The sequence below is a fragment of the Salvelinus namaycush genome, chromosome 20 (genome assembly GCF_016432855.1).
Source record: "Salvelinus namaycush isolate Seneca chromosome 20, SaNama_1.0, whole genome shotgun sequence".
NCBI classification, from domain to species: Eukaryota; Metazoa; Chordata; class Actinopteri; order Salmoniformes; family Salmonidae; genus Salvelinus; species Salvelinus namaycush.
In genome coordinates, this window is record NC_052326.1 from 19,190,295 (window position 1) to 19,215,520 (window position 25,226).

The 25,226-nt window shown below is 46.2% G+C and overlaps 1 protein-coding gene across 1 annotated transcript in view; it reads right to left on the bottom strand.

Annotated features, from left to right (window-relative positions):
- LOC120065619 (receptor-type tyrosine-protein phosphatase gamma-like) overlaps window positions 1-25,226 on the bottom strand; it is a 133,331-nt gene that overhangs the window by 48,414 nt on the left and 59,691 nt on the right. The window contains exons 5-7 of the mRNA XM_039016675.1: window positions 13,174-13,240; window positions 6,859-7,016; window positions 2,995-3,187 (exon numbers count right to left, since the gene is read on the bottom strand). Of these exons, the coding sequence (XP_038872603.1) occupies window positions 2,995-3,187; window positions 6,859-7,016; window positions 13,174-13,240 (418 nt within the window). The remainder of the gene's footprint in view (window positions 1-2,994; window positions 3,188-6,858; window positions 7,017-13,173; window positions 13,241-25,226) is intronic.

The window sequence follows — 25,226 nt, forward strand, 5'->3', positions numbered from 1 at the left end:
GGTCTGATGAAACAAAAATAGAACTGTTTGGCCATAATGACCAGCGTTATGTTTGGAGGAAAAAGGGGGAGGCTTACAAGCCGAAGAACACCATCCCAACCGTGAAGCACGGGGGATGGCAGCATCATGTTGTGGGGGTGATTTGCTGCAGGAGGGACTGGTGCACTTCACAATATAGATGGCATGATGAGGAAGTACAATTATGTGGATATATTGAAGCAACATTTCAAGACATCAGTTAGAAGTTAAAGCTTGGTCGCAAATGGGTCTTCCAAATGGACAATGACCCCAAGCATACTTCCAAAGTTGAGGCAAAATGGCTTAAGGACAACAAGGTCAAGGTATTAGAGTGGCTATCACAAAGCCCTGACCTCAATCCTATAGAAAATGTGTGGGCAGAACTGAAAAAGTGTGTGCGAGCAAGGAGGCCTACAAACCTGACTCAGTTACACCAGCTCTGTCAGGAGGAATGGGCCAAAATTCACCCAATTTATTGTGGGAAGCTTGTGGAAGGCTACCCGAAATGTTTGACCCAATTTAAACAATTTAAAAGCAATGCTACCAAATACTAATTGAGTGTATGTAAACTTCTGACCCACTGGGAATGTGATGAAAGAAATAAAAGCTGAAATATATAATTCGCTCTACTATTATTCTGATATTTCACATTCTAAAAATAAAGTGGTGACCCTAACTGGCCTAAGACAGGGAATTTTTACTTAAATGTCAGGAATTGTGAAAAACTGAGTTTAAAAATATATGGCTAAGGTGTATGTAAACTTCCGACTTCAAGTGTATATATAATGAGATCATGTGACAGATAATGTGACACTTAGATTGCACACAGGTGGCCTTTATTTAACTAATTATGTGACTGAAGGTAATTGATTGCACCAGATCTTATTTAGGGGCTTCATAGCAAAGGGGGTGAATACATATGCACGCACCACTTTTCCGTTTTTTTATTTATTTTATTTTATTTGAAACAAGTAATTATTTCCATTTGACTTCACCAATTTGGACTATTTTGTGTATGTCCATTACATGAAATCCAAATAAAAATACATTTAAATTACAGGTTGTAATGCAACAAAATAGGAAAAACGCCAAGGGGGATGAATACTTTTGCAAGGAATAGTTTTGAAAAGCCAACTGACATTTACTCCTGAGGTGCTGTTGCACCCTCGACAACCACTGTGAATATTATTATTTGACCCTGCTGGTCATCTATGAACATTTGAACATCTTGACCATGTTCTGTTATAATCTCCACCTGGCACAGCCAGAAGAGGACTGGCCACCCCTCATATCCTGGTTCCTCTCTAGTTTTCTTCCTAGGTTCTGGCCTTTCTAGGGAGTTTTTCCTAGCCACCGTGCTTCTACACCTGCATTGCTTGCTGTTTGGGGTTTTAGGCTGTGTTTCTGTACAGCATTTTGAGATATCAGCTGATGTAAGAAGGGCTTTATAAATACATTTGATTTGATTTGCAAAGCACTGTTGCATACCATTCCCCTTTGTGTTTCAAGGGCAGAGGGGATGGAGCAAAGCATGCACACACACATGTACACACATGTACACATAGAATATCGATTCATATACACACACACACACACACACACACACACACACACACACACACACACACACACACACACACACACACACACACACACACACACACACACACACACACACACACACACACACACACACACACACACACACACACCTGCACTTAAAAACATAGAGCAAAATTAATTTTCAGGCTGATCGCTTCACAGAGGTGAGAGGCACACGGGTCCAGCAACACATTGAGCTGGAGGTAGAGAAAGGCTGCAGTCTGTTCTTGATTTGATGGAATTGTGTCATTTGTCAGTTGTGACACACAATGAGCTATGAGGAAGAGTGCTGGATTGGAACGTTCCCTTTCTACTGGGCTCCTTGAGGAAGCTAGCACATTGTGATTGTGCTTTCCTTGTGTCGTACAGTTTTGGAAGCACTGAAGTGCACGCATATATGCACACACGCACGCACGCACGCACGCGCACGCACACACACACACACACACACACACACACACACACACACACACACACACACACACACACACACACACACACACACGCACGCACGCACGCACGCACGCACGCACGCACGCACGCACGCATGCACGCACACACAGACAGAGTGTGTAATGCAGCAGGGGCTGTGGAGTAGAGTGAATAGGTGGCATATGGCAGGTCCCTCTACAGGCCCACCGTTATTCTGCCTGTCTTCACTCTGCTCCCTTCCTCTCTTCTCCTCTCCTGTTCTGTTCATTTCTCCCCTCAGCCTGACGGATGCGCCCCCAGAAAATGTGCACAACAGCAGCTTTCAAGGACACACTTCTTATTGTCTGTGTACATTACAGTAATGTGTGTAGGTGCATGTACAGTGTTTGTGTGTGTGTTGGGGGAATGTATGTGAGTGTCTTCAGTTTCTATATTGACATTAAAACTAAACGATGGGGACGGCAAGCAGCCAGAATGGTGTGGTCATGCAGTTCGGGACAGATGCTAGCTGACTGTGTGAGAGGGTCGCAGGAGACGTGAAAGTGTGTAACCACACTCCGTGCTGTGTAGGGAGACATGTTGTACTGGAACCAGTAATGAGCCAGTAAAAGACTGGCCACTCGTGGGCCTCCCAGTACCGTATGGTAGGGGAGAAACACTCCTCGTTTGTCCCAAACCAACGGAGAAAATTCCAGAATGACAGAGTCAGGATATGTTGGATTGTACCTCAGGGAATCTGAGGCATTCACATTTTGGTATGAGCAAGCGTTCACTGGAGAGCAACAATGTGCTCCAATCTTTGAATACAATTTTACTCAAAAGTCTCCTGAAATGTCTAAAAATTAACACTATTCACCTTGGTGTTTCTTTGAATAAGAAGCATGTGGATTGGACTGTAACCAGGATGGGCAGTATCAAATCATGTGTGTGGTCTTGCCTTACCTTTGGATGCCTCTGTTCCGTACGGGTTGCCCAGGCTGTCCGTCAGGTCAGGTAGCCAGGCATCTCTGACTGCGGACTTGAAGACGTCACGGTTGTCAAGGCTCTGGATTGGCCGGAAGTTGCTCCTCAGGTATTCCACAGACTTCACATGGTCCTGCTGCTCTGTGGTAAAGATGGAGTAGAACGCCTCCAGCTAAAAGAGATATAGAAAGAGAGAGGTAGAGAAAGAGAGAGGTAGAGAAAGAGAGAGATAGAGAGAGGAAGACAGAAAAACACACACCTTAAGGAGGAGAGAAATGACCATAATACATGTTGAGGATATTGAAACCTCTGACATCATGTGAACTGGAAAATTGGATTCATGAGCTGATTTGTTTTGTTCATGGCATCTTTCAAGCAGCCAATGCCCAGTGAGATCCTATTTTCCTTTGCCCATACATGTGTAATGCTGTAATCTTGTTCCTAGCTGAGAGTCTAAGAGGCGTGAAGGGCCAAGCTAGCCCAGCCTAATCAGGGGAATAGCGTTCACGAAGCAAACAGAAAAACATGAACAGCTGTCCCCCTCCTCTCCTCTCCTCAGCCCAGAGAAGAACAAGCACCACCACAGAATAACCACTATCTGACCAGGAGCAGGGACCCAGGAAATAATCGCAATAATCTGCCGAGCGGTTTAAGAGCTGCTTAAGATGATGAGTGCAAAGTCTGTCCATCAACATCATGATGACATGCTAACGGCTACAGAAACAACATGAGCTGAGACTGATCATGTGAAAAACACACAGTCGATTTAGAGTGAAAAAAAAGCGGATAGAGAAAGAGAGATGTAGGGAGGGATGGTCTCATTTCCTCAGTGTGTGATTTGGTCAGGGAGTGGGAGTGAGGTTGTGGGATAAACAAGCAGTCGGTATGGTTACAGAGAGAGGGTTGGAACACTTCCCTGTCTGCTCGGCTCTGTGTGTGTTTACTAAGCAGACTGAGACTGGAGACCTGGGGAATACTCAGCTCAATGACTACCCCCTACAGTGGCTGTGGAGGGTGTGTGTGGGTGTGTGTGTGTGTGTGTGTGTGTGTGTGTGTGTGTGTGTGTGTGTGTGTGTGTGTGTGTGTGTGTGTGTGTGTGTGTGTGTGTGTGTGTGTGTGTGTGTGTGTGTGTGTGTGTGTGTGTGTGTGTGTGTGTGTGTGTGTACCACAGATTTCTCTCATCTGACACTATAGGCAAGATGTATTCCAGCAGAATAGTAACGTATCTTCCATTCTTTGACAGGCCACATGTGATGTCCCTTAGGCTGAGCCCTTCTATAGGCTGCATTGGCCATCATGGCTGATCTGCTAAACATCAGTAGCCTCCAGCCCTGGCACAGACTGCACAGGCTCAAGCCAGGCCGTGTCGAAGCAATACGCTGCTCTCCACCAAATCTCTTAATCAGACTAGAATCTGCTAATCCCTAATATGGCAACACCCTCCTGAAAAAGCCGCTTATTCGGGTTGAAATCTCTTCCAGGCCTGCCAGAGGATTTCTGTCTTTGTGTGGAAATCACAGTGCGATTGGAGACTAATCCTTCCAGGAGTGACGCCGCACACACTCACGCAAACACACACACACACACACACTCACACTTCTGTGACTAGTGAGGAAGGCATCTGTGATGGGGAAAGCAGAGGGTTAAGTGGCCTGGCGTGGCACACACTCACACAGTCCAGATGTTACAAGTGGAAGCATTTTAGGCGGAGCTGTCGCTATGGAATAGCTGAGCATCGATCTGCTTTAAAAGCCACCCTTAAGCTACATCTGTCACTCCCAATGACCTACTTCCACCACTGATCAAGAACAAAAGACTGAGATGGAGGGAGAGAGAGAGGGAGGGCGAGAGATGAAGACGTAGACAGACAGGGGAGAGGGAGTGCACTGTCTTCTTTCCATGTTCTTTCATCTTGGCCAATGATGTTTTCTTCAAACCTCAGGACAGGGAAGGTGGTAACAATAGACTTCAAAGCCGAGTTAAATCAAATAAAAAAGATTGACTAATGGTCAGGGGTAAACATCCGGAGGATAAAGGATAGGAACGGTAATGATAAAGGATCAAAGTGACAGGAAGGATGGACATGGATAGAGCCCCTGTAATGGATAGAGCTGCCTGGATGGATAGAGCCCCTGTAAGTCCCTGTCCTGTTCATCAACACGACTCAAGCATCTCCCTGATTTTCCATCACCTCTCATGTGTCGATCAGGGTAGCTAGCTAGGTCTCCGCCTCTCAGGAGAGTCTAAAAAAATACTTCTTATACCAGGAAGCTCTGTAGAGGTGCTGTGAAAACCCCCATTGTATATTCCATATATATCCCAGAACATTATTCATTGTTGACTGGATCTCAGGCAAAATCAAATAATCCGAAAGGTCAGGCTCAGAGTTCCTCCATGCTGCTTTTCATCTTCTCTACTCTGCCTCTCTGTTCTCTTCTAATTCAGAGGATGACAACAGACAAATCCCCTCTACTCTGCTATGAGACACCTGCTGTCTTCTGGTGAAGAAGCACCATTCACCTTGAGCTCTCATAAACACCCTATTGTAAAACATGTCTGCCATTTATCATTGTATTCAAGAGTAAAATAACATTTGCTCATTTTAAATGATCCTTCTACAGAATATGGTAATGTCCCCTATTAGAAACTTTGTTCACTTTACAGTAGGTTATAATAGCGAAGGTATGCCTATCTTCTTCTGGCTGTGTGTGTGAAGAACAGTTTTTTCGAGCTGTATGCAGACAGTGAATGTAATGCTGGTTTTATACAGGTTTTAAGTGTATGTGATAGTCTTATTGCTAGCCGTACTGTGCATGCAGCTGCTGTGACCCCCCACCTTTCTGCTAGCTTTTAAGGGTGCATAGACCTATGTACCAGTGTGCCATTTTGCATTCAGCAGTAGGATATGCTGTTGCTTATGGGTGGTTTGTCTTCAGCTGAGCTCTATGAGAGCAGCTCTATGTAGCAGCTCTATGTAGCAGCTCTATGTAGCAGCCAGTATGTGATTTAGCCAGACAGTATGTGATTTAGCCAGACAGTATGTGATTTAGCCAGACAGTATGTAAGGGGAATATGAAGCTGACTAGCGGTGAGCTAGTGGTATTCAAGTGGTATAAAGCTTTATGTATGAGTGACCTATCTCTGTGGGCCCAGAGCCAGCACCTCTCCTCCACAGCTTTTGAGCTGTCTGGTCCTTGACTAAGCTTTGGCAGATAAACACGGTCTGCCACCGAGCACGCTCACAGGGGGCAACGCTCGACCACCCCTCAACATCACAGCCCACACATTCCCTCTCTCACAGTACTTTTCCTCCTCTTCCTCTCCTTCTTTCTCTCTTTACCTCTCCATCTCTAGCCCTTTTTCTCTCCCATCTTCTTTCTCCCAATCTCTATTTCTCTCTCTTTCTCTCTTCCTCTCCTGCTGTGTCCCCTTATATAAAGCCAATACTTCTTACACATTTGGCTTCTTCCAGCCGCACTCTTAAGTAAACTCATTTGGCCTCATTAGAATGTAAGTTTGACAAATGTTCCCTGGACTGTTGGGGAGGAGAGAAGGACCCAGCGAGGTCAGAAACTGCACCATCACATTACTAGCCATGTTTGTCTCAACCCAGTCCCAAATACAAACATCACACATTAGCTATGTGAGAAAATTACAGCTCCTGGAAGAAGGAGGCCATTAGTCAAAGGAAATAAGTCAGTGTGTTGTGTGTGTGAGAAAGAGAGAGAGAGAGAGAGAGAGAGAGAGAGAGAGAGAGAGAGAGAGAGAGAGAGAGAGAGAGAGAGAGAGAGAGAGAAACGCACACCGTCAGTGAGCGAGCGAGCGAGAGATAAAGTGACTCACCTGTTTGTAGGAGAGGAACACAGGTCTGTTGAAGACGATCCACTCTACCACCTTGCTGCAGGGTGGGGTGGTGAGAGAGCCTGTGTAGCGATAGTAACTCCCCAATGATGACGGCAACAGATCCCTCAGAACAAAGGGCTCCAGGAAGGTTTCTTTCTCTGGGGGAGAACAAGCACAGTGACACAAGGAATCAGTATTGACCATTCAGTCACATCACATACAGCCACTATAAACACGTAGTATATCTCTATACTACGATGCTTGGGAATGAGAAAATGGAATAAACAGGGTCATGGGGATTTAGGTATAACCCTCTAGTACTGATGTAAGTCGTCTAGTTTGGCTGCCATAAGGATTATTCAACCAGGCCTGAGTCAGAGCTGCTGTGCGTAACCACTGGATCTGGCCCCAGTGTCCCAGGCTACATCAGAACCCAATTGACAACTCAAGCTTGAAACAAATACCCCTCTATAGCTGATCAATCCGACTGAGGACAAAACCGCCCATTTCCTTCCAAAATCCTTTTGTGATGGCAATGCTTACCAGTCAAAGACAACAATGGCATCCACACTTTGCCCAGGATAGAGATAAAGAGAGAGGAGGCAAACCTCTTGTGCCATAACTTTTCTTGACCAACAATGAGGAGTCTACCCCCAACCCCTCTACAATAGAGATAACAATGTAAATAACCTCCAAAGATGTGGCGAGGAAACAAAACAAAATGGCTGTATGAATCCTCCTGGCCCACATTTTCAATACATAACTAAACTGGGAATCCTATTGAGCAGGGGTGAAAAAGGGGCTTAGCGTGCTAGCAATGCACCACGGAGCTGCATCAGATTGGACGTGAATGGGAGAGCTGGGGGATTAAAGCCACTGCTGGAGAATAGAGGACAGATAGAAGCAGGCACAGTAGCAGGGAAGGCACTATACTACTGCTTCTACCACAGCTGTAACACTAGTTAGGTTCACATGCTGTACTGTAGTCGACTGTACAGTAAGCTATTTCAGCCTTTATAAATTCATTTCCAATCAGGGTTGGAGAGTGCCGAGTCAGTGGAGACTTCAAAGCCACTGTGAGACGCTGAATTAATAGACTTGTAATGCTAGTGAGGAGCGGGGAGTTCATTTCAGCACTGTCACGGGAGACCACTGAGAAAGAACGCTTCACTGAGCAAACAATGCCTAACACTGGGCTAACACTGGACTAACACTGGACTAACACTGAGCTAACACTGGACTAACACTGAGCTAACACTGGGCTAACACTGGGCTAACACTGGACTAACACTGAGCTAACACTGGGCTAACACTGGGCTAACACTGGACTAACACTGGGCTAACACTGGACTAACACTGGGCTAACACTGGGCTAACACTGGGCTAACACTGAGCTAACACTGGACTAACACTGGGCTAACACTGGACTAACACTGAGCTAACACTGGGCTAACACTGGACTAACACTGAGCTAACACTGGGCTAACACTGGGCTAACACTGGACTAACACTGAGCTAACACTGGACTAACACTGAGCTAACACTGGACTAACACTGGGCTAACACTGAGCTAACACTGAGCTAACACTGGACTAACACTGGGCTAACACTGAGCTAACACTGAGCTAACACTGGACAATGTACATGCAAGAGAATACAATGACGTACAGGGTTAAGGGAGTACAGTATGTCACCTCATCAGCCCCCCTCTACTTTACCTCCTTCATATCCATCATTAAGACACAACTGTATCATACAGCTGGGACGTATTTATTAGTAGATACTTGAATCACTCCTAAATCTTCATATTATGCCCCAGTACCTTTTCACAGCTCAAATCCCCACGTCTTCAGACAGAAAAAAAAGTCTGTGGCTTACTGCATAATTCAAATCAAATGAAATTTTATTGGTCACATACACATGGTTAGCAGATGTTAATGCGAGTGTAGCGAAATGCTTGTGCTTTTAGTTCCAACAGTGCAGTAATATCTAACAAGTAATCTAACAAATTCACAACGACTACCTTATACACAAAAATGTAAAGGGATAAATATGTACATATAAATATATGGATGAGCGATGGCCGTGCGGCATAGGCAAGATGCAGTAGATGGTATAGAATACAGTATATACATATGAGATGAGTAATGTAGGATATGAAAACATTATTAAGTGGCGTTATTTAAAGTGACTAGTGATACCTTTATTAAATCCATTAATTATATTTATTAAATTGGCCAGAGATTTGAGTCAGTATGTTGGCAGCAGCCACTCAATGTTAGTGATGGCTGTTTAACAGTCTGATGGCCTGGAGATAGAAGCTGTTTTTCAGTCTCTCAGTCCCAGCTTTGATGCACCTGTACTGACCTCGCCTTCTGGATGATAGCAGGGTGAACAGGCAGTGGCTCGGGTGGTTGTTGTCCTTGATGATCTTGTTGGCCTTCCTGTGACATCGGGTGGTGTAGGTGTCCTGGAGGGCAGGTAGTTTTCCCCCGGTGATGCGTTGTGCAGACTGCACTACCCTCTGGAGAGCTTGCGGTTGTGGGCGGAGCAGTTGCCATACCAGGCAGTGATACAGCCCGACAGGATGCTCTCGATTGTGCATCTGTAAAAGTTTGTGAGTGTTTTAGGTGACAAGCTAAATTTCTTCAGCCTCCTGAAGTTGAAGAGGCGCTGCTGCGCCTTCTTCACCACGCTGTCTGTGTGGGTGTGCCATTTCAGTTTGTCCGAGATGTGTACGCCGAGGAACTTAACTTTCCACCTTCTCCACTACTGTCCTGTAGATGTGGATAGGGGGGTGCTCCCTCTGCTGTTTCCTGAAGTCCACGATCATCTCCTTTGTTTTGTTGACGTTGAGTGTGAGGTTATTTTCCTGACACTACACTCCAAGGGCCCTCATCTCCTCCCTGTAGGCCGTCTCGTCGTTGTTGGTAATCAAGCCTACCACTGTAGTGTCGTCTGCAAACTTGACGATTGAGTTGGAGGCGTGCATGGCCACGCAGTCATGGGTGAACAGGGAGAACAGGAGAGGGCTGAGAACGCACCCAATGTAGCCTATGATTTGCATGTGTAGATGGGCACCCACTGTACTGAGTGTACCTTACAGAGTCTCCTGGACTCATCGTGTTTATTCAAATAGGAAATGAATGAACAAAGGATTTTCAGCGTTCTGTTAAGATTAAAGCCAGACAATGCCTTGGGTGTCATTTAATGTACATGCATGTGTTGACTGGCCCCAGCTTAAATCCACTCGCAACATCTATCTCCTGCACAAGAGATATCTGAGCTGTAAACTACACACAGACACACACACACACACATGCATGGTCTCACACAAGCACACACACACAGATACTCAGAACTGTGTCTGTAAGCACTTGATGTCTCCTGATATGTGTCCTGAGGACGTGTCTTTGCGCCTAGATTCTGTACCTGCCCTTGACGTATAATTAAATATTAAGACTAAGTAACCTAATGGATGATTACTTGAGCAGACAGATTTCCTGTTCCACAGGCCCGTGTGCTTAAAATACCAGCAGAATGAGCTCCGTCGCCGCCACATTAATAATACAATTAAAAGGCCTTCCTTTGAGCCACAGGAAACACACAGAGCCATTGAAAACAGTGGATGGCTTCACAACGTTCTCACAACAAATCTTCCTCTGACACTTCAAACAAGTGTTTGTTTGTGCGTCTACGTGTGGATGGATCCCAGGGAACGGGATAGGATGTGTTGCAGTGTTAGGATTTATTTCAGCAGCGGTGGCAACGACTGTGAGAAGGGTTGGTTGGGTGAAGGGGGGGGGGGGGGGGGGGGGGGGTTGTTGGACGACTGTGAGAAGGTCACTTCTGGGGCATTCTAACAAAAAAGCCTGAAAATTAAATGATGTTCTCTTCTTTTGTTTCATTTCATCTCTTGAACTCAATGACATCACCAGACAATTCTATACTAACCCCAGAGATAATTGATCTAGCGTAACATTACTGTTTCATAGCTAACAATCATTACATAATAGGTTTGGCTCATAGAGATAGTTAGAGGACGCAACATTGTATCTGTACCATTATGGCGTCTGTGAGCATGGGCAGTGCTATTGAGGCCATCTCCACTTTGAAGTAGTCAATGTTCTTCTTCCACTACTTCTATGAGTTGGTAAACAAACTGAAAGGGTGCGTACTGCCACCTGGAGTGTGTTGTTTGAACAGGTATAAAGCCAATTTGGGGATTTACTGCCACATGCAGTTATGGAATGTGTGCTCAAGAGTATAATACATTGGCTGTTCCCTCCTACTGACCTGGATGGAATTATGTGATCCTTCCTTAATCCAACACAAAGCCACAAATGTCTCATGTTTAGAGGGAGCATACAATTGGCATACTGACTGCAGGAATGTCCACCAGGGCTGTTGCCAGAGAATTTAATGTTAATTTCTCTATGCGAAGAAGATGTGTCCCGCTGCATGAGGCAAATGGTGGTCACACCAGATACGGACTGATTTTCTGACCCACGCCCCATCCTTTCTTTAAGGTATCTGTGACCAACAGATGCATATCTGTATTCCCAGTCATATGAAATCCATAGATTAGGACCTAATGAACTGTAACTCAGTAAAATCTTAGAAATGGTTGCATTATTTTTTTGGTTCAGTGTAGTTACATTTTAGGTTTCTGAAACGATCTGATGAGAATCTGAGGAAGATATGTAACTTGTTGTAACTTGTCCCTGTGATCTTAAAAGTCTCGGCAGAAAAAAAAAAACATATATATATTATTTATGTTTTTCAGTGGCGCCAACAATTTAGCAGTGGAGGTGTGGCGCTGCTAAATGAATATAGGGGAAACACTGTGTTGGAAGGAATACTTGTGTAGAAGTTAGCATGTGTTTTGCTATTTGTTTGCTGGAAGTTTGTGAGTATGTGTGTGCATGAGAATGCTTAATTCAAATCCATAAATATTGAGTCTCCCTCCCTCCCTCCCTCTTACTCCCTCCTCTCCCTCCCTCCGTGCCTGTCCCCTCCCCGTCTGGGGGCGGCAGAGCTTAAAATACATCTCTTCATTCACAACTGGGAGACAGCAAGAGACAGGCCTGTCAGCGGGGGAGGAAAGGGGGAGATGAGGGAGGCGGGGGACCCCACGGTCATATCTGTCTCGGATAAAGACAGTGCATATCTCACCCCCCGTCACGCTGCCTGGCCCTGGGCACGCCACAGTCTGCCTCCTCTCTCCCAACCTTAGCTCTTTCTCTCTCTCTTCTCCAGTCACATTCCCTCCCTCCTTTTTGTCTTCCACCAGCACACTCCCTTCTATCCTCTTCTCTCCATTCACACTACCTCCCCTTCTCCTCTCCTGCCTCAGAGTCCCTCCTCCTTTATACTGCCATCATCACACTCCCTCTCTCCTTTCCTCCCTCACGTTCCCTCCCATTTCCCGTTTCCCGTCACACTCCCTCTCTCCTCCTCTCTAGTCCCATCATATCTCCACCCTCTCACCACAGGACACCGCCAGAGCCCTCAGCAATAACACATGGCATCAAAGACAGGAAGACAACGGGACTATCATTGTGACTGTCATGGTGACTGTCATTGTGAAATTGACGGTGGAGGATAATTATGATATTGATGATGATGGCTTTCACTGGTTACACTAAAAATAACGTGGCAACGAAGATTGTATCATCATCATCATTATTGTCATTACCATCATCATCACCATCTGACAATATAGTTCTGCATTGTTTTACGATACAGATATGGCTCTGTCTGTAAGACACATTCTTAATGTATCAGTATTTCAAAGTTCCACAGTCCTTCTACATCAGTGAGAGCTCAGTGAATCAAAGATCAGAGCAGTCTTTATCTTAGCCTGTCGAGTGCCTTAAGCCTTCACCCTTATAACACAATTCCTGTCAGATTTATCAGCTTTATCTCATATCAGAGTTCAAACAATTACCCAACTATAATCACTACACCAGGGACACACCCATATCCCTCTGGTCTCATTCAGACAAGGCTTGAATTGTCTCTTGCAGATCTGCTAAAAATTGTGGGCAGAACCAACATGAATATTCCTAATAGTTTATTTTGTCTGTCGGGACTCCTGGGGGCAACCTGGGGTATGTTCGATATAATTAGGCGGTTGCAAAAAAAATTGACTACCCAATGACTGAAACACGAATGAAAAGGGGATGAGCTTTTACGGTGTTACATGCAACCTTGCAAAAATAATGTTGTTATCCTCAATGAACAAATGTTGGTCAATGACTGGTCAATTCATAGTCCCTCCTGGAATGATTGGGTGATGGAAGTGTCACTCACCATGATGGACTACGCCCCTCAGGCCATGGATAATGGGGTCCACTGCTGGGTTGTCTTTCAGTCCCACCTGACAACAGGAGAGGAGAGAGGAGCAGGAGACACACATTAGAGCCTGGGTAATATCTAATACATTGAAATGTAACATTGATTCAACACCCTCTGATCCTTTCACCCAACAAAGAGAGAAAACAGTAGTTACAGAAAGAAAGGGGAGGGCAGAGCGAGAGGGAGAGAGAGAGGAGAGAGAGGAGGGAAAGAGAGGGAGAGAGAGAGGAGAGAGAGGGGGGAGAGGGAGGATACAGAGGGGGAGAGAGAGGAGAGAGAGGGGGGAGAGGGAGGATAGAGAGGGGGGATAGAGAGGGGGAAAGAGAGGAGAGAGAAAGAGAGAGAGAGAGGGGGGGAGAAAGACAATTTCTTGTAGAGTGAGTACAATCTCATATGGTGAGAACAATCAGAGTCAATCAGAAGTCTGTTTGACCTGAGCCGGAGGAGCAATACACATGACGTCAATGGACTCTATAACTATGTAGGTCATACAACTAGCCAAACAGGCCCGCACTCAGGCACTCAGAATATGTTTTTAAAACACAGCTGAAACAGGGTGACAGATAGTCCATGTCTGTGAGCAGCAGAGCAGCAGGTAAAGTAGGGAGAAAATGACTGTGATTAGCACTACTGAGAGATGGAGGAAGATGCAAAAATACACATAATTTCCCTGCGTCATTATTTCATCTCACAGAAAGGTTGAAAGGAGTGTTAAAAACAGGATTGCTATCTTTTTCCTGGCACTCAGCAGGGGGGGACAAGGAAAGGAAGCCATCTTTAAGTATTGGGACAAAGCCCCACACTGAGCTTCAACACACTTCAATGGTGTCCTTTCCTTTTCTCCCCACGTGGAGAGACTAGGAAGACCCCTCCTGCAGGACATCATTGTAAATAGCATCAGAGACTAATCTAACAGTTACAGGTGCAACCTTCCCTGTTACCTTCCTTCCTTCCTCACCCTCCCATGGCACTCATTTGTTCTTCTGTGACCCACTAAGTCCATGGTCTTCATTTTTCAACCATGCGTCCATTTCGGAGTAAATTCTGACATACGTGGATTTGCTTCCGCAACAAATTCTTAGGATTTATACATATATGCATGTTTTCATTGATAAATCAGAGCCATACTATATTTCTGCGCTCGTGAGCGAGCCCTACACCCTCCATTCACCTTTTATGGTAATAAAAACACCCTCATTTGCTGTATGATTTGGAGATGTTGGAACGGGGCCATGACAGTTTGTAAAAGAAAGCGCATTGGCAAATTTTATCACACTTATGTAGAGGTGTGGGCAGACTGTTTGAATCTTTTGCAGTGGTCTTTTTCAAACAAAAAATACATGCCACCTATAGCGAGTGTCAAACACTGCAGCGCATTCTGCAAGTTTGATTGTCTATTTTAACAATTTACTATTTACCGGTCTATTTACTTTCGAGCATATTTGGCTATTAAATGTGAGATGGATAAATGGTAGGTTAATAATTGTTGTGTAGCGGGAATAAACCATTCATGTCACAAAAGCAGAGACATGTCCTGCAATGTGATCATGATTTAGACCCATATAATACAAGTAAAAGAAACACATGCTGCCATGTGGACTCCTCACCAACGGCCAATGCATCTGTTTTATCATTAGACGTATGCTATAATGTTTTTATTAACCAACCATTTTTATAATTCCCTTCAAAATAACAATATTTGCTTGGAATACAATTGACCAACCACTAGAAGTTGTACGAACGCAAGGTCTGAGTTTTGCGTGACGATACGCACACTTTACCGTCAAGTTCAAAATGGATAAATACCAACCTCTGCGGGGAAAAATAGTGCACGCAAGGTTTAGAGTCTTTTATGGTACGCACGCATCTTCGATAAATGAGGCCCCAGGTCTCAGCCACCTCCGTTGACTCCCACTCTGATGTGTCGTAACCACCCACTGTCTTCCTCTGTTCCTCTGTTCGCACTCACCATGTGAGGCATAGTACATCTACCACAATCCTTTGAGTTCTCTCCCACTGCCCCTCTTTTCTTAAAAAAAATCATGTTTTTGGCAGATGGCAAACCACAGAGAGCTCTGAATGACTGTATCTGCACTGGGGTTTTATTTAAGCAGAGTCATGCGCCAAATCAGCCTACCTAAGACAGCCCTCTGCCAAGAACGACAGAGAGAGGGAGAGAGATGGCTTCAAAGATAGAGACGGGGGGTTAGGAGAAAAAGAGATAGGAAGGGAGGCAGAAAGAGAAAGATGGAGAGCGTGACCATGGGAATTATAGTTTCATTATTAATAATTGTCTGTTAAAGCCTGCAACTCTGTCCCCTGGGGACCTTCTCCATGGGGTTACATGCTGTGACTGTTCCTACATGGCCAATACCACAGCACAGTCCCTCTCCCCATGCAGGCAGTCTGACTCAGGCAAACAACACCATAGAGACATGGCAGAAAGACCAGGCCTGTAACGGCAGCCTTCCTCCTCTTCGTCTGAAGAGGAGGTGTAGCAGGGATCGGACCAAGACGCAGCGTAGTTCGTGCTCAACATATTTAATTAAGACGATAAACGTGAACACTTACAAAATACAAAAATTAACAAACGTGGCAAACCGAAACAGTCCTCTCTGGTGAAACGAACACAAAGACAGGAAACAACCACTCACCAACCCCAACACAAAACAAGCCACCTAAATATGATTCCCAATCAGAGACAACACAAAACACCTGCCTCTGATTGAGAAGCATATTAGGCCAAACATAGAAACAGACAAACTAGACACACAACATAGAATGCCCACCCAGCTCACGTCCTGACCTACACTAAAACAAGTAAAACACACAAGAACTATGGTCAGAACGTGACAGTACCCCCCTCCTGAGGTGCGGACTCCGAACGCACCCCCTAAAACTCTAGGGGAGGGTCTGGGTGGGCATCTGTCCGCGGTGGCGGCTCCGGCGATGGACGAGGATCCCACTCCACCATTGTCTTTGTCCCCCTCCTTAGCGTCCTTTGAGTGGCGACCCTCGCCGCCGACCTTGGCCTAGGAACCTTCACAAAGGTCCCCACTAGACTGAGGAAAATCCTCCTGACTGAGGGACAGCTCATGACATCGAGGTAGCTTATGACAGAGAGGTAGCTTAAGACAGAGAAGTAGCTTAAGACAGAGAGGTAGCTTAAGACAGAGGGGCAGCTCCGGACTGAAGGGCAGCTCCGGACTGAAGGGCAGCTCCGGACTGAAGGGCAGCTCCGGACTGAAGGGCAGCTCCGGACTGAATGGCAGCTCCGGACTGAATGGCAGCTCCGGACTGAATGGCAGCTCATGACTGGCGGGCGACTCATGACTGGCGGGCGACTCATGACTGGCGGGCGACTCATGACTGGCGGGCGACTCTGGTCGCTCCTGACTGGCGGGCGGCTCCGGCAGCTCCGGCAACTCCTGACTGGTCCGGACTGAAGGGCAGCTCATGACTGAAGGGCAGCTCCGGACTAATGGCAGCTCCGGACTGGAGGGCAGCTCATGACTGGAGGGCAGCGCATGACTGGAGGGCAGCTCATGACTGGAGGGCAGCTCATGACTGGAAGGCAGCTCATGACTGGAGGGCAGCTCATGACTGGAGGGCAGCTCATGACTGGAGGGCAGCTCATGACTGGCGGGCAGCTCATGACTGGCGGGCGACTCTGGTCGCTCCTGACTGGCGGGCGGCTCCGGCAGCTCCTGACTGGCGGGCGGCTCTATCAGCTCCTGACTGGCGGGCGGCTCTGGCAGCTCCTGACTGGCGGGCAGCTCTGGCAGCTCCTGACTGGCTGGCGGCTCTGGCAGCTCCTGACTGGCTGGCGGCTCTGGCAGCTCCTGACTGGCTGGCGGCTCTGGCAGCTCCTTACGGGCGGGCGGCTCTGGCAGCTCCTTACGGGCGGGCGGCTCTGGCAGCTCCTTACGGGCGGGCGGCTCTGGCGGCTCCTGACTGACGGACGGCTCTGGCGGCTCCTGACTGACGGACGGCTCTAACGGCTCGGGACAGACGGGCGCCTCTGACGGATCGGGACAGACGGGCGGCTCTGACGGCTCGGGACAGACGGGCGGCTCAGATGTCGCTGGGCAGGCAGGCAGCTCAGATGGCGCTGGGCAGGCAGGCAGTTCAGATGGCGCTGGGCAGGCAGGCAGCTCAGATAGCGCTGGGCAGACGAGCAGCTCAGACGGCGCTGGGCAGACAGGCAGCTCAGATGGCGCTGGGCAGGCAGGCAGCTCAGATGGCACTGGGCAGACGGCCGACTCTGACCTGCTGAGGCGCACAGTAGGCCTGGTGCGTGGTGCCGGAACTGGTGGTACCGGACTGGAGACACGCACCACTAGGCTAGTGCGGGGAGCAGGAACAGGGCACACTGGATTCTCAAAGTGCACTACAGGCCTGGTACATGGTGCCGGAACTGGTGGTACCGGGCTGTAGCCACGCACCTCAAGGCTAGTGCGGGGAGAAACAACAGTGCGTACAGGGCTCTGGATACGCACAATAGGCTTGGTGCGTGGTGCCGGAACTGGTGGTACCGGGCTGGAGACACCTACATATGATTCCCAATCAGAGACAACACAAAACACCTGCCTCTGATTGAGAACCATATTAGGCCAAACATAGAAACAGACAAACTAGACACACAACATAGAATGCCCACCCAGCTCACGTCCTGACCAACACTAAAACAAGTAAAACACACAAGAACTATGGTCAGAACGTGACAAGGCCAGAGCCACATGACATCTCATCTTGCTTTCATCCATCCAACAGCCCTGATTCACATGCATTTCCCTTCTCAATTACATGAGTGCTAAAGAATAGCTGTGTGCTGATGGCTTTTGGACCTTTATTATATGTATTCCCACGTAAAAATGGCAACTACGATCAATTAACAGGAGCATATTTTGCGGCGATATCAACTTAAAGTGCTCCATCTTGTTTCTGAGGATGGTGACGTCGGTGGCAGTCGATTCTTCAAGCTGAAGAATGTCCCGCTGTAACCAAGGTGACTGGTGACAGAGAGAGGAAGCAGAGACAAAGTGTCTAGGCCATCCCGCTTCATCAACAACTACCCTGGCTGGAGGGCCAAAACACCATAGAACAGTACACTATTACAGTACCAGGCCTTGCCTCTTCCTCAATTTACTACTTAACAAATGGCTAAAACCAACAAGTGCACATTTTTTATGAATTCTGTTTCTCTGTTAAAAGCTGGAGCTCATTTCTCATTAAGGTTGCAAGTACTCTGGTGAACTGGAAGCAGCACTGTGGCGTTATAATTGAGATAATTGATTCATGGAGGAATGGAGAGTCACCTAAATGAAAGACAAAACACTCCTCCATCACCTAAAAGACACTGCCTCTCCTTAATGTACTGTACACCTTGGCTGAGTTAATCAGAAGTAAACTTCCTCTTACAATAGTACTGCTTGCTCCAGTAAGTATTAAACCTCTGAGAGCGATGCTGGGCCTGGGTCTGCTCTAAGTGTGTATCTGAATGAGCGTACGGCGAATCACTGAGCATGTAGACTGTAAATAAGCCAATAAAACTGTAATGATAGATGTTACTACAACAATCTATTTCAATCAAGGTGCCAGGGTGGGCCGTAAAGGCAATGGGAGCCGCTGCCCTGAGAGCTCACGCGAGCCGATAGGGACAATTTGTTCTGTATGGCAACAGACATCATTTAATTCATACGTGCTACAGCTAGAGGAGAACAATCTAATCACCACACACACACACACACACACACACACACACACACACACACACACACACACACACACACACACACACACACACACACACACACACACACACACACACACACTCACTGACAGCAATGTATACACACGCAAACACAGGCAGAGATGTTCACAAACATGAACTCTCCTTGAAGGGGGTCACTTGATTGATAAATTGCTTCAGTTATTAGAGCTGGGACGATAAACCGGAAATTACCGACAACTTGCTAACTCATACCGAATAAATTTTGCATACAGTTGAATTTGGAAGTTTACAAACACCTTAGCCAAACACATTTAAACTCAGTTTTTCACAATTGCTGAAATGTAATCCCAGGAAAAATTCCCTGTCTTAGGTCAGTTAGGATCACCATTTTATTTTAAGAATGTGAAATGTCAGAATAATAGTAGAGAGAATGATTTATTTCAGCTTTTATTTTCTTTCATCACATTCCCAGTGGGTCAGAAGTTTACATACACTCAATTAGTATTTGGAAGCATTGCCTTTAAATTGTTTAGCTTGGGTCCAACGTTTCGGGTAGCCTTCCACAAGCTTACCACAATAAATTGGGTGAATTTTGGCCGGTTCCTCTTGACAGAGCTGGTGTAACTGAGTCAGGTTTTTAGGCCTCCTTGCTCGCACATGCTTTTTCAGTTCTGCCCACAAATGTTCTATAGGATTGAGGTCAGGGCTTTGTGAAGGCCACTCCAATACCTTGACTTCGTTGTCCTTAAGCCATTTTGCCACAACTTTGGAAGTATGCTTGAGGTCATTGTCCATTTGGAAGACCCATTTGCGACCAAGCTTTAACTTCTAACTGATGTCTTGAGATGTTGCTTCAATATATCCACATAATTTTACTTCCTCATGATGCCATCTATATTGTGAAGTGCACCAGTCCCTCCTGCAGCAAAGCACCCCCACAACATGATGCTGCCACCCCCGTGCTTCACGGTTGGGATGGTGTTCTTCGGCTTGCAAGCCTCCCCCTTTTTCCTCCAAACATAACGATGGTCATTATGGCCAAACAGTTCAACAGCCTATGGATCTGTGTGGCATATATGAAAGCAAAACAGCATAGGAAACAGCATTGCGCTCCTGGAGCTCAACACTTTCATCTATGCCGTTTCATTTGAACCAAAACTACAGCAGTCAATCAGAGCTGTGTACTGTCCCATGCTTTCTACACCTGTTGTTGGCACTACTCCTAAGTGATGTTGCGAGAAGCCTCGTTCATTAGTGGGGGGAAATGAACGGAGACAAAGAAAATGCTGTCCCAGAAATCCAAGAACAATAACTGCCAAAGAAGGACGCTGTGTCAGTTGTTTGGGCTTATTTTGGTTTTAAACCTAGTGACATCGAGCAGGGTGATGCAGTGTGCTTGAACTGTAGCAACCACTCAAGGTAACAGAAGCAACGTATCCTCCATTTGTAACACAGGCACGTAATTTGTAACACAACATGACGAATGCATGGCAAAGAAAAACTATGCCAACAAGCGTCATGACAAGAATCGTTTGCACACACAACTCCCTATCCAACACACTCACCAATGGAATGAAATAACAGATGCCATAACGTACCACATCGCAAAAGACACGGCCCCAAATTCAACAGTTGAACAAAGTGGGTTCAAGAAGATGGTTCACACTCTGGACAAGAAATACAAAATGCCATGTACAAAATAGCATCGGAGCTGAAACAGGTGCACTATTTCGCATCAACAAAGGGAGCCCTATATGTCATTGACACTGCACTACATCGATGTCGACTGGAAGCTGCGCAGCAGGTGCTAGCAGAGCAGACTGCCTACTTTCCAGAGGAACACACAGGGGAGATAATAGCCCAGGTCAGGGGTCAGGGGCTGCAGGACTCGCTAGCAGCCTGGGATCAGCCAAAGGAGAAGCAGGTGTGCACCACAACAGACAGTGGGGCAAACGTCGTGAAAGCCACCAACCTAAATGGATGGACAGGGTTGCAGTGTTTAGGCCATCGACTTCACCTCGCCACCGGTATTTATTATGAGCAAAAAGTTACAGGCCTACATTTTGATTGTGTTTGGAGCAAATAATATGCTGCATTTACCAAACACCTGTCACAGCCGTTACCAGAAGAGGACCAAGGTGAGCGTACATACTTTTAATAGTAGATGTCGCCAACAAAACAATAAACAATACCAAAACAAACTTGAAGCTGAAGGCAATGTGCCATCAAACAAAGTTAACTTCCCACAAAGACAGGTGGAAAAAAGGGCTACCTAAGTATGGTTCTCAATCAGAGACAATGATAGACAGCTGTCCCTGATTGAGAACCACACCCGGCCAAACACAAAGAAATAGAAAACATAGAAATAAAGAAACTAGAATGCCCACCCGAGTCACACCCTGGCCTAACCAAAATAGAGAATAAAAACCTCTCTATGGCCAGGGCGTGACAACACCAATATACTAATGGAGTTGAACTTGGTATGAAATACTATTACATTTAAAATCTGAAATAAATGCATAACTAAATTAATGTTTAAAATACAGGTATTTTTCTGAAGCAGCATTATATCATCTTATAAATCATATGCTGGGTCACCTGGTAACCAAACGTAGGATAATATATCATACCAATTTCTTTGACATGGTGTAAAATAGAGCTAATGGAGAGTAACTGTGCACCTCCACCAAAAATGTTATTTATTGCAATTTATCTTTTATCACAAAATAATTGTCAATTTATCGCCCAGTACTAGTAGTTATTGTGTGTATTGATTTGTTCTCTGTAAGCAGTGAGGTTGCTATTAGCTAGTAGTCTTTCTTGATGTTGTGTGGATACGCAGCCTGGTGGGGTTTTGTAACTTGGCAGACAGAGTAGAGGAGCTTTAAGGTTATCACCATAGAGGGAAGCCTCACTTTTGAACAGGATACCTCATCACGATAACCACCCCGAGGGATACATCGACTCTCAGGGCCTGCCAAGATACTGGCTATCTGGCAATCAGTTTGGGGGCTCATTGTGTGTGTGTGTGTGTTTGTGTATGTGTGTTTGTGTGAAAATAAGTCAATCTATTTCTCTGTGCTCTGCATTCTACATTGGGCGTTGTTACAGTGGTTCCTCCTTTAAATGTTGCAGCGTACTGGGCGCAGCTTGCATATTGCCGCAGAATTTTATGACACGTTATTTAAGTGTGAACCACCTGTACCATTAATGCTAGTTAGTGCTAGTTTGACTACCAGAGGGCATCTTTGAGAAGCATTTGATAGCATTCAATAATGGCTGTACTAGAGAATACGCGGGAGACCGGGGTTCAATTCCCAGACAGGTAGGAAGGAGTAGGCTGTCCTTGTAAATAAGAATTTGTTCTTAACTGATTCCATATGTGTTATTTCATAGTTGTGATGTCTTCACTATTATTCTACAATGTAGAAAATAGTAAAAATAAAGAAAAACCCTGGAATGTATAGGTGTGTCCAAAATTTTGACTGGTACTTGCTTAATTCATTTGATTAATATTATGGTGTTTCTATTCTAAGAAAAATGAAAAATCCTCTGTGTTTCCTTTAGGATGGAACGGAAAATATGGCGCAGTACAACGTGACGGTCGGGAGTACAGTACTGGGCTATTTAGCTAAAGAATACCTGTGTCGTATGGGCACGCGGGAGACCGGGGTTCAATTCCCCGACGGGAAGGAAGGAGTAGGCTGTCCTTGTAAATAAGAATTTGTTCTTAACTGACTTGCCTAGTTAAATAAAGGTTACACTAAGAGCATAACATTTCTACACCCTAATTTTCCAATTCTAGTCTAACCAATACCCAAACGGAGATTCAGTGAAGAAATGTATCTCATTGATTTATCAAGACTAGTCCCCATTCTTGTCTCAGAGCAGCGATGAAACGGTGCTAAAATAGTTCACTTCAATATGCTCTTTAAATAAATAAGACCTACCCCACTTTTAACAGCACATTACTCAACACTAGTGAGACTCATGTCGCCTACTGTATATCGAAAAATATGACGTAACTCTCCGACAATAATTACATATAGAGGATTGGAGGATATTTCTGTAATTCAGTGATATTTATTCCCATATTAATTCATTATGGATCCATAACTAAATAAACATCGGCATTTTGAAAGAGTATTTTTATCATTATTTTATTAATGAAAGCATAAAGATGCCATTATTAGTTACATTATTTTAGTTTAAATGTGCATACTGGCACTAAGAACAGTAAAGCGGGAACGTTTCACTTGTCAGCGCCACTATAAGTGCAATGCCCCTTAGTGTTGCCAATGTGGCGGGGTGGGGTCCACCACCCTCCCCCTCCCTTCCTCATGGGCTAGGTCGGTCTTCGGTGCGCGGCTCTGCGGCCCATCCCATGCCCCTTGCCTTGAACCTCGCGAGCTTTCAGTGGATACAGCTGGAGAACTGTAAGGCAATCCCATTGTGTGCCACTCGGGAGCTATGAACAATATGACCAATATACAGTCGGAAGCTTCCATACACCTTAGCCAAATACATTACAAATCAAATTCCTGACATTAAATCCTAGTGTGACTTTCATCACATTCCCAGTGGGTCAGAAGTTTACATACACTCAGTTAGTATTTGGTAGCATTGCCTTTAAATTGTAAATTTGGTTAAACGTTTTGGGTAGCCTTCCACAAGCTTCCCACAATAAGTTGGGTGAATTTTTGCCCATTCCTCCTGACAGAGCTGGTGTAACTGAGTCAGGTTTGTAGGACTCCTTGCTCGCACACACTTTTTCACTTCTGCCCACAAATGTTCTATAGGATTGAGGTCAGGGCTTTGTGATGGCCACTCCAATACCTGGACTTTGTTGTCCTTAAGCCATTTTGCCACAACTTTGGAAGTATGCTTGGGATCATTGTCCATTTGGAAGACCCATTTGCAACCAAGCTTTAACTTCCTGACTGATATCTTGAGATGTTGCTTCAATATATCCACATAATTTTCAATTCCTCATGATGCCATCTATATTGTGAAGTGCACCAGCCCCTCCTGCAGCAAAGCACCCCCACAACGTGATTGTCACGTTCTGACCATAGTTTTTGTGTGTTTTGCTTGTTTTAGTGTTGGTAAGGACGTGAGCTGGGTGGGCATTCTATGTTGTGTGTCTAGTTTGTCTGTTTCTATGTTTGGCCTAATATGGTTCTCAATCAGAGGCAGGTGTTTTGTGTTGTCTCTGATTGGGAATCATATATAGGTGGCTTGTTTTGTGTTGGTGGGTGGTTGTTTCCTGTCTCTGTGTTTTCTCTGCACCAGCTAGGACTGTATCGGTTTGCCACATTTTGTTATTTTGTAATTGTTAAGTGTTCACTGTTTATCATTATTAAATATGTTGAGCACCAACTACGCTGCGTCTTGGTCCGATCCCTGTTACACCCTCTCTTCTCGTGAAGAGAGGGAAGGCTGCCGTTACAGAACCACCCACCAATCTCGGACCAAGCAGCGTAGCAACGGGCAGCAGCGGCAGCAGCGGTACCAGGAGGAATGGACTTGGGAAGAGGTGTTGGACGGAAAGGGTTGCTACACTGGGAGGAGATCCTGGCTGGTAAGGATCGCCTTCCATGGGAACAGGTGGAGGCAGCTAGGAGAGCGGAAGCAGCCGCGAAGGGGAACCGGTGTTATGAGGTAACACGGCTGGCCAGGAAGCTCGAGAAGAAACCCCAAAAATGTATTGGGGGGGCTAAAGGGGAGTGTGGCGAAGTCAGGTAGGAGACCTGCGCCAACTTCCCGGGCTTGCCGTGGAAAGCGAGAGTACGGGCAGACACCGTGTTGTGCGGAAAAGCGCACGGTGTCTCCTGTACGTGTGCTTAGCCCGGTGCGGTACATTCCAGCTCCACGTATCAGCCGGGCTAGAGTGGGCATCGAGCCAGGTGCCATGAAGCCGGCTCAACGTATCTGGCCTCCAGTGCGTCTCCTCGGGCCGGTGTACATAGCATCAGCCTTACGCATGGTGTCCCCGGTTCGCCAGCACAGCCCAGTGCGGGCTATTCCACCTCGCCACACTGGCCTGGCTACGGGGAGCATTAAACCAGGTAAGGTTGGGCAGGCTCGGCGCTTAAGAGCTCCTGTACGCCTTCACGGTCCGGTATATCCGGCGCCACCTCCTCGCCCCAGCCCAGTAACACCAGTGCCTACACCACGCACCAGGCTTCCTGTGCGTCTCCAGAACTCTGTTCCTCCTCCACGCACTCTCCCTGTGGTGTGTGTCTCCAGCCCGGTACCACCAGTTCCGGTACCA